The following is a 13,256-nucleotide window of genomic DNA, read 5'->3' as shown; positions in this document are numbered from 1 at the left end:
GTGCATGGAGTCTGGTTTGAATCCCATTCCTCTGATGAGCTCTGGGCCCTAAGCCTCTGTTTCATCCAGTGGAAAATGGGAACGGAATAATATATATAATGTGCCTAGTGGGGTACCTGACATTTAGTAAACATCTTCAATGGTACCTATAAATATTAGTTAAGATCGCATTCTGTTCCTTTGTGTATAAATAGTGTGGTCTAACGCAGACTCTATGTTGTGACTTGGGTTGTTGCCTCTCTAGGAAAGTTTGCAAACTCAAATTGCAGGGTGAGTGAAGAGGCTTAGCTAGGGGTTGTGTCAAATGGGAAAGTGCGTCTCTGTCTAAAAAGGGCAGTTACTACTCAGGGCTAGCTAATTGTCTCCTATGTACAAGATATTGGCATCTATTCCAAGTATTTAAAAGATTGTGTGGGCTTAGGGGCGCCTGGGTGGCTCAGTCAGTTAAGCATCATACTCTTGACTTCAGGTCATGGTCTCACGGTTCATGAGTTCCAGCCCCACGTGCTGACAGTGTAACTCCTGCTTGGGGTTCTCTCTCTCCCTCTGTCTCTGCCCCTCCCCTGCTTGCTATCTCCCTCTCAAAAATCAGGTGAAAACAGAGGAAAGCAAACCATAAGAGACTCTTAAATACAGTAAACAAACTGAGGGTTGCTGGAGGAGAGGTGGGTGGGGGTGTGGGGTAAATGGGTGATGGGCATTAAGGAGGGCACATTTCAGGATGAGCACTGGGCATCATATATAAGAGGTGAATCACTGCATCCTACTCCTGAGGCCAAGATTACGTTGTATGTTAACTAACTTGAATGTAAATAAGTAAATAAAAATAAACTAAAAAAAGAAAAAAGATTGTGTGGGCTTAAAAAAAATAAGCTGAGGGGTGAAATTAGCGATGAAGTAACAAACCCAAAGACTAGAAGGTGCAGTTACCTGTTGGGCAGTTTTCACTGAAGGAGAGGAGATGCTCTGAGATCCGTGGGGACCTTCCATGTGCCCATTTGTCTCTGTACCAACTCTTCTCTGAATTTAAACTCCTAGGATGTCAGTTAGAAAGCAGCCTTTGAGGGGCGCCTGTGTGGCTCCGTCGGTCAAGCGGCCGACTTTGGCTCAGGTCATGATCTCTCGGTTCATGAGTTCAGCCCCGTGTCTGAGTTCAAGCCCCGTGTCGGGCTCTGTGCTGACAGCTCAGAGCCTGGAGCCTGCTTCACATTCTGTGTCCCGCCCCCCTCTCTCCACCCACCCTTACCTGTGCTCTGTCTCTGTCTTTCAAAAATGAATAAACATTAAAAAAAATTAAAAAAAGAAAAGAAAGCAGCCTTTGGGATGGCTGCATTCAGCTCCCTCCTGATTTGGAAGTCTGGGGCGTAGAGAGAAAATGAGTAACAAGGAGTAGTTCTAGGGATGGCTGAGGACAGGGCCTGGCTCTCCCGGCCCCTTTGCCACTTCCATGCCTTAAAGGAGACCGCTATATAGCAGCGGGTGTCGGTGGACCTGGGATCGGGCACGCTGCAGGCTATTCCTGTTACCGTGTGCTGGTACCCGGCTGGTGGCTTGAGACCTCAAACGCTGTAGAAATGTCTGGAACCAGTGCAGTTTCTACTTGGTACCCTTTGCTCATCTTCCCGATTTACATGTTCATTTGTGTCTGGGCTAAGTATTCTTGTCTGTCACATCCACTGGCCTTGCTGTCAGGGGTAAGGACAACTGGGAGTCATCACTGTGTCTCCACTGCCTTGTACGGTGTCTGGCACAGAGAGGGTGCTGACTGGACTGGGTAAGATGAACAGATGAATTCAAAGCCCTTGTATCAGGATCCAAAAGTGTTGAGTTTAGGAGCCTTAAAGAACAATAGCAAATGTTTGATGGAGTTCCTTCCACCCACCCATTGGCTCCAAATGGTGGAAGGTTGTTTTCAAATCGGATCACTGATCACTCCCAGGAGCCATTGTATGACTGCACCAATGGGGGACACTTCACTGAGTAGTGAAAAAGGTACATGCCTGTGATCTGGCTGGGAAACGATGTGTTGGCATTAATGGTTCTTGAGGAATTGGTGGAAGCATCTTCCTGCCATTTGTCTGTGTCTCTGCCAAAGAATTTATAGGGCATAAACATGATATGCTGTCTTGAAATTTTTTGAAAAAGACAGGGAAACCAGCCAAGCTCTGCGTCCCACATTCCTCTGAATTTCCTATAATACAGGCTGTGAGGCAGGAGGAGGCCCTGGGATTCAGCTCTCTTCCCAAGGATGTCAAACACAGTGTCGTTTCCACCAAGATTTGGGGAGCAGTTTGGAATGGCTTTGGAAGTCTTGCAACGTAGAGCGAAGATGAACTGGAGCGGGAAAAAAACTGGAGAGGAGGGGTGCTCTCTTGGGTTCATTTGTTCTTCTGGTCGTTCATATAGAAATCATTCGTTCATTCACAGAACGAAATCTGCCTTAATAGTTTGCTAATGTTTAAGGAGCGCTTTTGTGCCCAAAAAGAACGTCTTAGAATTTATTAGGTTTTACTATTCAGTTTATTAAAGATTTAAGTTTTTTGATTTTTTTTTTTTTTTTTTTAGAAAGAATAGAGCAAGAGCAGGGTAGGGGCAGAGAGAGAGGGAGACAGAGGATCTGAAGCAGGCTTTGTGCTGACAGCAGAGAGTCTGATGCGGTGCTCGAACTCATGAACAGTGAGATCATGACCTGAGCCCAAGTTGGATGCCTAATCAACTGAGCCACCCAGGCGCCCCAAAAGCTTTAATTTTTAAACCTAGGTTTTCTTATAGATCTCATCTATACAACAAGTATTTTGGTATAAATTAAGCTGATTTCCATTTGTTATTTGGTTAGTACTTTATAAATTTAGACTGAACAAATTGAATTTTAATGATTAGTACTGTTTGGAAACTTGGATAATTAAGCTTCCTTAAACATTTTAGATGGCATTTATAAGTTTAACATGCATGGTTTCCTCGAGCTCTTCAAATGTCTGACAGTGGGGACTTACCGGCCTAACAAGCAAAATCTTTCTAAGCACATAACTCTTGCAAGTCAAATAAACTAAAGTTATACGTGTCATAAATTAAGTTTTCTCAAGTACTGTAACTCTTTTTACAGCCTGACTCCCAGTCCTTAAACCTTTCATCTTAAAAATCTCAAGTCAGAAATCAGTACTCATTCAAAATTGAAATCACAAGACCCTTTTTCTTTAGATTGTTTAATATGCCCCTCTGTTCTTTTAAGTGTTATACATATACAGAGATTATCCCAGTGATGACAAAGATTTCATCCTATATTTAAGCATTAATATTATGATTTACTTCATATCTCCCTTCATCTTTTGAAACCTTCATCATCTCCAGCAGGCTCCGGGGCCATTGTATGGTGTTTCACAGTCAGATTCAAGAGCAGAATGCAGGGATGGCCACATCATATTCCAGAGTGATTGTTCCAGAGCCGTTGCTGAATACACTGTAGTTCTTTCTGCTGTGTCACCCGGGTCCCTTGAGCCTCGTAGCTGAAATTTCGTCTCGCCACATAGCAAACACAGATCCTCTGTGTTTCTTTCACATTTCTGTTGTAATCAGTTTCTGTAGTCCCTTTCACCATCTCTCCCCCGACCTGGGTCAGTGGACTTTCGTACCCCTGGTGCAGGTCGTACGCAGTTTCCTCTGCCACTTGCTTGGACGCGACTCCTCTTGTTAACCGCATGAATGAATTCCAAACGCTTTTCTGCGCCTTTCCTGTCAGACTCTCAGCCACATGCCTGGAGTCCTTTTGCAAACACATCGCAGTTCCCCATTCGGTAGCGCGAGGATACCAGCTGACACAAACCTGAGCAAACTCGTTTGGAGCAAAAGAATGGATTTATCCTCACATTCGGTCTCCCAGGGGTGCTTCTGTCTCTTCGGAGCCTCAGGTATGGCTCCATACGGGCGCTCACACGACATCACTCCCCCCGACTCTGCTGCCTTCTTGGGCAGGTGACGATGGAGTGGCCGCTGGCAGTTCAGGCTCTACCTTCATCTCCTCCCGAGTTGTGCTTCGTTCTTCTCAGCATCTCCTGTGTGGTCACGCAAGTTGGGGGACTGTGTTTTAGGCCAAGTGAAAGAGATCATCCCAGCACTTCACAGCTGTGAAGACGTGTACAGAGAACGTGAATGTCTAAGAGGGGCCCAGAAGAGCCAGCAGGTAGCCCACATTCCCTTGTGAGGGTGGCACTGTTATCGCAGGGCGTCTCCTGGAAGTATTTGGAGTCCGTCTTGGAACTCACCGACTCTGATCTTGGTGGCTCATGGCCACTTCCACCCTGAATTTGGGGGAAAGGGCAAGTTCCAAGTAGCCGATTTTACATCTAGCTAGCGTTGCCAGTATCCCGAAGGATCCAGAAGTGAAGGAGGCGTGACTGGTTCTCCAGGCGCAGGGACAGCTGGTTTCTGGCAGAAAGAATGCTCTTGCTCAGCCGGGGCTTCCCTCGGGGTCCCTGCCCCTTCATCCTTGTCACTGGTTTCCCCACTCCCACCTACCCTGGCTTCTCCCCATCTGGGCCGGCTCAGCCAGGGTAACCCCGTGACACTCCGGGCACCAGCGTGAGCACAATCTTGTGTACAGTCAGTGCCACACTCGCCTCCAGAATAACAGCTTGGCGTTGAAAGGCCATACGTGAGGAGCGAGTCCAAATTCAGAGCAGAATCTCTGGGGCTTGGATTTATGGGCGTCTGTTCCTAACTTCCCTCCTTCCTCCTTGCCAGCCACCCTACCCTCCTCAATCCTCCTCCTTCCCTGGATTATAGGAAATCTTAGATATATTACATCGGTAACTCCAGAGAACAGGTGCAATTAAAGACTCATGTGATTTTTCACCCCCCTCCCCCCCCCCACACACACTTGTGAGAGTAGATTTGGGTCCTTTTCCATCTGTTAGGTCACGCTTTCTGCCACAGAGCTTCACATAGGTAGCCAGCCTAGTGGTATCATCCATGTGTCACCCATAAGGAAACTGAGGCACAGGAGTTGTGACTTGTCTAAGAATGAGCTGGGAGAGGGGGCTGAACTCAGAGTCCCTAGCTGGTGGCAACTTTTCGTCAGAGCTTGTCCTGTCTCGCTGAACATGAGTTCAGTCTAGAGGGGTTAATAAGCATGTACCGTGTGCCCGGAGGTGGAGGGGACAGACTCACCCTGCAGGCGGAGGCAGGGAGTGAGGAGGCCTTTGCGGTGAGGCCCTCCAAGCCCGGGCTTCCTCCTGAGAAAGTGAGCCGTGCCACACTCCGACGTGCACTGAAAGTTGACGTAATGCAAAGCCATTTGGCCTCCCAGTAAAGAGGTAGCTCTGGAGTCACAAACGTCTGGATCCAGGTTCTGTTCCTCCTTTTACTGGCTAGCTGGTCGGTCTAGGGCAGCGTTGCCTTTCTTACCTTTCTTTCTTTTTTTTTTTTTAACATTTTTATTTATTTTTGAGACAGAGAGAGACAGAGCATGAGCGGGGGAGGGGCAGAGAGAGAGGGAGACACAGAATTGGAAGCAGGCTCCAGGCTCTGAGCCATCGCCCAGAGCCCGACGCGGGGCTTGAACTCACGGACCGCAAGATCGTGACCTGAGCTGAAGTCGGACGTTTAACCGACTGAGCCACCCAGGCGCCCCGCCTTTCTTACCTTTCTAAGCCTCGGTCTCTCCACCTGTGCGATAGAAAAACAGTAATAGTTACCTTGTTCCACTAGATCGAGTAGATGGGGTTTCATTTCTGTCGGAAGCTTACTTTGTGGAGCACTCGACTTCTCACTCCCGTGAGTTTAAATCCACAAGTGTTTACCGAGCACCTGCTGTGTGCCTGCCACCCTGCAAGCAAACAGAGGAGAAGGTGCAGCAGGCTTGGTTGGGAGGGAGGTGGGCCTTGTAGATGCAAGGACTAGGGGAGGCCTTTCTGAGGAGGTAACACGCGAGATGAGAAGGAGGCAGGAGCCAGTGTCCAGAAAGAGGGAAAACAAATGTAGGGTCTTGAACACAAGAACCCTGTTGGCCTAGAAGGAACAGGAACCCACGAGGCCGGACTGGAGAGGGAGGCCGGATCAGAGGGTCTTGAGCAGCAGAGTAAGGAGTTGGGGCTTTCAGTGCCTGAGAAGCCCCTGCTCAAGTATTATTAGGCAGTGGAGCCATAGGATATGTTCCTGTTTCAGAAGGATCGTCCTGCCTGCTGTGAGGAAAACAGATTGTTAGGGAGAAGCGGGCCTGGCGGCCTCTTTGCAGTAACCCAGGGGGTGCTGAGAGCCGCCGGAAGGGCACAGCGGCAGGAGAGGCGGAGGGCTGTGCGCACGGGGATACATTTTGCAGGGAGATGTGGCAGGACCAGGTGATGGGGTGGGAGACGGTGATGAGGAGGAGGAAGAACAGTTGCTTGGAGACTTGATTTGAGCAGTAGGCGTGGTCTCAATGGATTTGTGGGTTGGGAAGTGAACTCTTTTAGATATATGCTGGGATGCTTTTAGAGGTACAGCTGCTAATGGAGTTGACAGGCTTCTGCCGACTGCTGTGGCTTTCCTTCCCTTGGCATCTCACTTCAGGAGTGGAGTCCAGAGAATTAGGACTGCAGCCTGTCTTCCCACTGTCACCCCGGGGAGCATGCTGCTCTTGACTCTCCCTGTCCTGCTTCCAGCAATAGTCCCCACACCCGTCACTCTTCCTCTGCTGCCGGGTCTGGGAAGTAACCATCGGCTTCTACAGAGTTCCCGAGATAAAGTTGAGGGAGGTGGGAGGTGGGTGGGTCAGCCACCTCTGCTCCGGAGAGCGTTCTCCTTTGGCGGGAAGGTTTGTTTCAGCCATTTCACCCATCTGCCCATCCAGAAGAGCAAGGGTAAAAAAGGTGGTGCCCTTGAGATGAGCCACATTAGGGGCGCAAGAACTTTGCCTGGGGTCTTAGGACACAGGGACCCTTCGGGGACGGTATGCACTTGTCCACATTGTTGGCTTGAGCTGACGCACGTGAGGTTTTTGTGCTCAGGATGTGTTTGTCTCGGCAGCTGGGATGACAGCAGCTCCGTCAGCAGCGGCATCAGCGACACCATAGACAACCTCAGCACCGATGACATCAACACCAGCTCCTCCATCAGTTCCTATGCCAACACACCTGCCTCCTCTCGCAAAAACCTCGATGTGCAGGTAAGGAACAGGCTCCCCCAAAGGCCCCTGCCAGCAGGGAGCCTCGCGCTTGTGGACCAAGGGGGCCATGTGGGGTGAGCAGAATCCCCAGGTCCGTGAGATGAGGCTTGATCCGCTCAGTGCCCGTGCACTCATTTCTCCACCTGTGAGAGAAAGGGAGTCAGGTAATGGGGCACCAGAAACAGGAGTGGAGACGCCTCACCGTTGTCTCTGAAGGCCTTGATAAAACCATATTTCCTCCCTGAACCTTAGTTTCAGAATCGTCTTTTTGTTGTTGTTGTTGTTGTTTTAAAGAGGACGCTGGACTCAGTTGGTCATTCTGAACCTGGAGTGTGTCCCCTCCTGGGCCCCAGGAGCCACTGCCGTCCAGGGCACATGCTGGTCTCTGTAGAGTAATGAGGTGGGAGCAGACACTGACAGTCCTGGGCTGGAAGACCAGCCTGTCCTGCCCAGAGGTTGGCATCCGTCAATCTGTAGGTCACACCCTCCTGCTGGTGGGTTTTCTTTGCTTTATGGTATCCTTCTCTTTTTAAAATTGCATCATTTCACCTGAAAAATGAGATTCTGGCTTCTCCTCAAAAATCGGAAGCTCTTGCTCTCTTGAATCTGTGTTCTCCGCATGGCAACAGTCAACAGGTGTCCAAGTGTCCCCACCCTTCAGACACATGTCCCTGTGTGCCACAGTTGCCACTGGCCAGCTGCGCCCTTCAGTGTACCTGCCAGACGCCCAGGTGGTTAGTTTTCAACCCCTCCTTGGAAACTCTGAGATTGTATTCCCCGGGTACTGTACCACCTTATATTTGCTTCCAAAGTAGCTTCATGTGGGCACGTTCACTTCCTTCACAGCGCTCCTTGGTGGTCAGGGGGACTGGTTCTAGCAAGCCTGTTTTACTAGTGGAAAACTGAGGGGCCCTCCTCATGACAAGCCTCCAAGTTGGGACTGACCAGCGCAAGGACTGGTCGACCGTGGTGGCACTGGGATGTGCACTGGAACTTTCATGGTGGGTCCCTCCCACCAGTGGGGGCCACTGCCTCCAGTGAAACCACGTGAAGGTCTGATTGGGCCAGTCTCCCAGAAGGCTCTCGGGGAGGGCAAAAATGACCCTGCCCCCCTGCCTTCACTCCCTTCCACACTCGTCTCCTTTCTCAGCTCTTTCTCTGCAAGATAGGACCTGCTTTGGAAATTTCTGTGCTTTCAAAGGTATCTTTTTTTTTTTTTTTTTTTTTTGAGGACAGGGCTAAATAAAGAACATGTCAGAATGTGGGAGTACTTCTGTCCCACAGAAATGTGGACACTGACTGCCTGAGGAAATATATTAGGTGTTAGCTCTGGGATTGCCTGTGACTTTTTGAATTTGCACTTTTGCCAGAATTTCTAATTATTGTTGAGTGCGAGGTGAATTGTGGTGGTTATTAAGGGGAAAAAAACGTGGGTAGGCACAGAGATGTTGGAGGTGCTGATAATATTCTAGATCTTGATCTCAGTGGTAGTTATAGAAGTATGTTAATTTTATAAAATGCATTCAAGCCGTGTACTTAAGATTGTGCGTTTAGTATATGGATGTTATACTTCTATTTAAAAAGGTGATCTAAATCACCTGAGATTTAAATCACTGCCTAAGAAGCATCACTGATCAGTGATTAGACACAAGTTAGAAACACCCAGCCAGCCTGTGTCCCTGCCGCCTACCCCTTGCCAACTGTCACAGTATCTACCTGTTTTCCTTTCCTCATGGACGCTTTTTGTTTTCTGAGACTCTTTCTAATTTCAGGGTAACAATAACAACCAAGCTTTTAGACTCTCCTTAGATACTGAGGTGGGGAACCAAGAGAGAAGAGAGAGGGAGAGACAGAGAGGGACGGCCGGGGGTGGAGAAAGAGAGGGAAAGGGGAGAGGGAGGGAGAGATGAGTAAATCATTAGGTTTCTCTTTTGTTTACTTTTGAGGTAGGATGAGTCTTGCTTTTTAAGATGACGTTGAACCAACAAAACCCTGTGTTGGAAGAATCTCCTTGTCCTTTGTTTCCCTCCCGCAGAGCCAAAATTGGCATCTGTTTCCCACGTTGATACAGAGTAAGCCTCTGGGATCTGCAAATGATTTCCTATTTGATATACTCAGGTCTGGTTTATGCCAGGACCTCCTCCTCTTTGACCATCTTTGGCTTTGATCCAGAAAATGTCACCTCAAAAAAGGTTCAAATATTACACAAACATGTCTTTTGATCAGGCTTAGAAAGTTAATTTCAAGGGATGCAAGGGGTTATATTCGTCGTTTTCTTTTCTTTGCTATAAAACTACCTGAGTTTAAAATATTTAAAGAAAAATTAAGCAGGTAGGTCTTGGAATAAAATAAAGGCAGACTTGCACCCATGGTTACTAGGATTCCTGCAGAGGTGGTTTCTCTGGCATCTCTTTGTTCCTGTCCAGGGAGCATCTCCAAATATTTGAATCAGCGTAAATTGCAGCCTCCCCCACTCCTCCCCTCTTACCACTCTGAGGAAAGCTAAGGGCCATTACTCCTCTCTGAGTAGCATCAGGCAACGGGAAGATGCGCGCTGCCATCATTCCCCAGGGCTCGTTCAGGTTTCTGTCGCAGACTGGTTTCCCCCGATCGAACGGGGAGCACACAGTGTCCCAGGCAAGGCATGGAGAGGCGGGAAGCAGCAGCGGGTCAGTGCGTCCAGAGGGAAAGCAGGCTGAGGACAGGTTGCCCGGCTGGGTTTTCGAATTTGGAAAGCCTCTGAGGAACAGCTAAAAGGAAATACATCCAAGGATCGGGAAGGTTGTTCAGAAGCCTAAGGAGCAGCCTCGTTAGCGGAGCGGATAACAGAGGAGCCGTCCCTGGGAGATGAAAGTCCCCTTTGTCTCTGAGTGACTGTTCTCCTCGAGGATGTTGAGGGGCACGGAGGGTGCCCTCAGCGGGACACGTATGCCCAGGTGTCCAGCACTGGGCCTCCGGTCACTGCTGCGCGGCTGGGCAGAGGATCTCCCTGCTTGAGGTTTGACAGCCTCTTGGTAGACGTTCCCCATTTGCACTGGTGAGTCTGCTTGAGCAGCCAAACCAATTGCGGTGTCAGGGAGGAGGAGAAGACTCTGAAGTCAGGGTTGAGCTCCTGCTTCTGTGGCATCCTTCGATAAGCTGATCAGACTCAAGCCTCTGCCTCTTGGTCCATAGCATCACGGTAATTAGACTTGTCTTGAAGGACGAGTGTGGTGGTGGCATGGAAATACTTATCTCAACATGCTCTCTCGGTGTCTAATTCTTGGTAGGTACTCAAGTTTCTTCTTCCTTTTTCTCTTTCTTCTTTCTTTCCTTTCTTCCTTCCTCTGGGTTACCTGTCCCTCTGCCTCCCTCCTCCATTCATGTCAGTAACCAAAATTTGACTGTGTTCTTAATATATTTTGCAATTCATCTTCTGTTGTGCCGCGTTTTACTTTTAGGATGATGTGTTGGTGGCAGATGGCTTTAACAAACACCCACGCATCTCTCCACGTAATCGTCTATCCATTCACACCCTTGGTCACTCAGTGTTTCCTCTCAGTCTGTGGAACGTTTCATTCCAGGTGCCAAGGTCCAAAGAGGCCTATGGCACACCGCCTTACATTTTCACTTCCTGTGAAGTTTTTAGTAAAATATGCAAGGCGGGGGAGATAATTCCGTATGAGTTTAGTTTTTGCTACTCCAGGAAATAAAGTTCTGAATTCCGTGGCAGGGATTCCTGTCCTGTGTGGCCTCCAATGAGCCTGGAGCTCTCTGGATGTTCTCTGGATGTTAGACTGGATTCAGGGATAGGGTTTGGCGAGGAGGAGGGGCGCCCCTTCTGCTCACCTGCTAGGTGCTGCTGTTTGTGACTTTAGGCGGGTTACTTCCCTTCTTCACCCCTGTACTTTCCTGGTCTGTGAAATGTGATAATAGTACAAGGTCAGAGGATTAGATGAACTAATAACGTAGGCAGAGGGACGCGGTGCCTACCTGGCAAGAGAAGTGGCCAGGGATAATGCTGACGTTGCTGATGTTTTCTGTAATTATGATAGTTGAAGCTCTGAGTTTCTTGATCTGCAGGGGATGTAGGCATGAAGAGGGCAGGGTCCTGGCTTCTAGAGGCTTGTGGCCCCAAAGCCAGGAAGACGAGTACCCTGTTCACCCTAATGCAACACAGAAACGGGAGAAATGCTAAAGAAGGACAACCAAGTGCTAGGGATTTTCAGAGGTGGGAGAGTTGCTGACAAAAGAGCCACTGTTTGAGTTCCTCCACACTTAGCTCATCAGGTCTCTAAGACTCCCGTCTGTCGTATCTCCATTTTATATACAGGTCAGAGCCCCAGAGAAGGTAAGCCATGCTCTCAGGGTCACACACAACAGAGGACTGGCAGCACCCAGTATGTGAGCTCACGCCATGCCCATGTTCTCCCCCCCACATCGGGCCATGTGGCCCCCACCTCGCTTCTCAGGCCCACCTGGCTTCCACCCTCTCACTTTCCCCCCTGTGATCCCGGAGCGACCTGGGCCCTCAGGGGTGAGCCCTCCAGAATTTCGGGCCTCCTCCCCACCTATGTATGGTTGTTTCCCCGCCTTCCCTCTGGGATGTTGAAGGAGTGAGTGGACTTCCAGGTAGGGGCAGTAGGGAAATCTTCTCAAAATTAGGCGCCATTTGAAATGAGAACAACTGATGAGGGCATTGAGAGCCAAGAGAAGGGAGCGGCTCTTTGTACGTCCCCCTGCAGCTGGCTTGCCGCCCTTTGCTTCTCAGCTCTGGGAACAGAGACACTGGGCCTTCTTCGTTGTATCCCTAGTGGTGCCCCCATACGAGCCAAGAGAGTGTCCCAGGACAGATGCCCGCTATACAGAGTAGAGCGGGGAAGGCTACCCGCCCTGGACCGAGTTGGGGCTGTGATAGTTGGATGATTGTTCTTTCTAGAGGGGGATTCACACCACAGTCCTGGGTCAAGACCACGCACGCGCTCTCTGCCTCTGGTTACGTCAGCGTTCTGGGGGGTCGCACCCAAGGCTAGGCTGGAGCTTCTCCACGGCTGGAGTTGGGGAACAGCCAACCAGCCAGTACGGAAGGAGAATCTACTGGGCATAGGTATTGTGTTAGGTGTTGCTAGGCATGAGGAAATGTCTCATGTCCTCGGACCTCTTTTCCGGGAAGGCCGTGTGGCAGAGTGGTTAAGAGATGGGCTCTGCGTTTCAGATTCCTTAGAATCCTCGTGTCTCCGCTTTTTCACTGTGTGGTCTTGGGCAATTTTCTTTTCTACTCTGTGCCTCAGCTTTCTTATGTAAAATTGAGAACATGAACTGTAACTTCCTCAGAGATTTTTTTTTTAGCCCAGTGCCCAGCGCATAGTAAGTACTTAATAAATGTTAGTTGTTACTGCTACTGCTTTTGGTATTGCTACAACTTGATCAGGGAAAATAAGGTACGAGAGCATGAAAACAATAATACAGTAACCCAGACTGTGGTATGTGCTACATTCTCGGTACTTCCTAGAGTGCATTAGAATGGGTCCGGGGGCATCTGGGTGGCTCAGTCGGTTGGGCGTCCGACTTCGGCTCAGGTCATGATCTCGCGGTCCGTGGGTTCGAGCCCTGCGTCGGGCTCTGTGCTGACAGCTCGGAGCCTGGAGCCTCCTTCGGATTCTGTGTCTCCCTTTCTCTCTGCTCCTCCCCTACTCATGCCTGTCTCTCTCTGTCTCCAAGAGATAAATAAATGTTTAAAAAAAAAAAAAAAAAGAATGGGTCAGAATGTACTTGAATGTAAACTCCAGGAAATCAAGGACTTGGACTTGTTCTTATTCATTGTAGTATTCCTAGTCCCTGTAAGTTTGCCTGGCATCTAGTGGCACCCGGTAAATATTTGTGGATTGAATCCTTCCAGAGCCAGTCTCTTTCCTGCCTCGGGGCCTTTGCATGTACTCTTTCCTCTGCCTGGCATCCTCCTCCCTAAACTCTTCTCAGTAAGTTTCTTCTCACTCTTGAGGGCACTTCTTCCAAAAGGCCTTACCTGACTGCCATCCCCCACCCTCATCATCATCATCATCATCTAAATTACATCAACGTACTTCACCCGCATACTCCGTGTCCTTTTTCATGTAAGATTCTTCATAATTCACGACAA

At 49.2% G+C, this 13,256-nt stretch overlaps 1 protein-coding gene across 11 annotated transcripts in view; it reads left to right on the top strand.

Annotated features, from left to right (window-relative positions):
* The window catches only part of NAV2 (neuron navigator 2), a 732,958-nt gene that overhangs the window by 648,786 nt on the left and 70,916 nt on the right, over positions 1–13,256 (top strand). For all 11 annotated transcript variants that reach the window (XR_013550161.2, XM_078433316.2, XM_078433314.2 and 8 more), the window contains one exon: positions 7,000–7,138. Coding sequence is in view for 10 of the 11 variants with exons in the window: in XM_078433316.2 (XP_078289442.2) it covers positions 7,000–7,138 (139 nt within the window). In the remaining variant the exon portion in view is untranslated. The remainder of the gene's footprint in view (positions 1–6,999; positions 7,139–13,256) is intronic.

This window comes from Panthera onca, chromosome D1 (assembly GCF_046562875.1).
Source record: "Panthera onca isolate mPanOnc1 chromosome D1, mPanOnc1 haplotype 2, whole genome shotgun sequence".
In the NCBI taxonomy this organism is placed as follows: domain Eukaryota; kingdom Metazoa; phylum Chordata; class Mammalia; order Carnivora; family Felidae; genus Panthera; species Panthera onca.
Note: the sequence above shows the minus strand (reverse complement) of the source record. Positions and strands in the feature narration are given on the sequence as shown.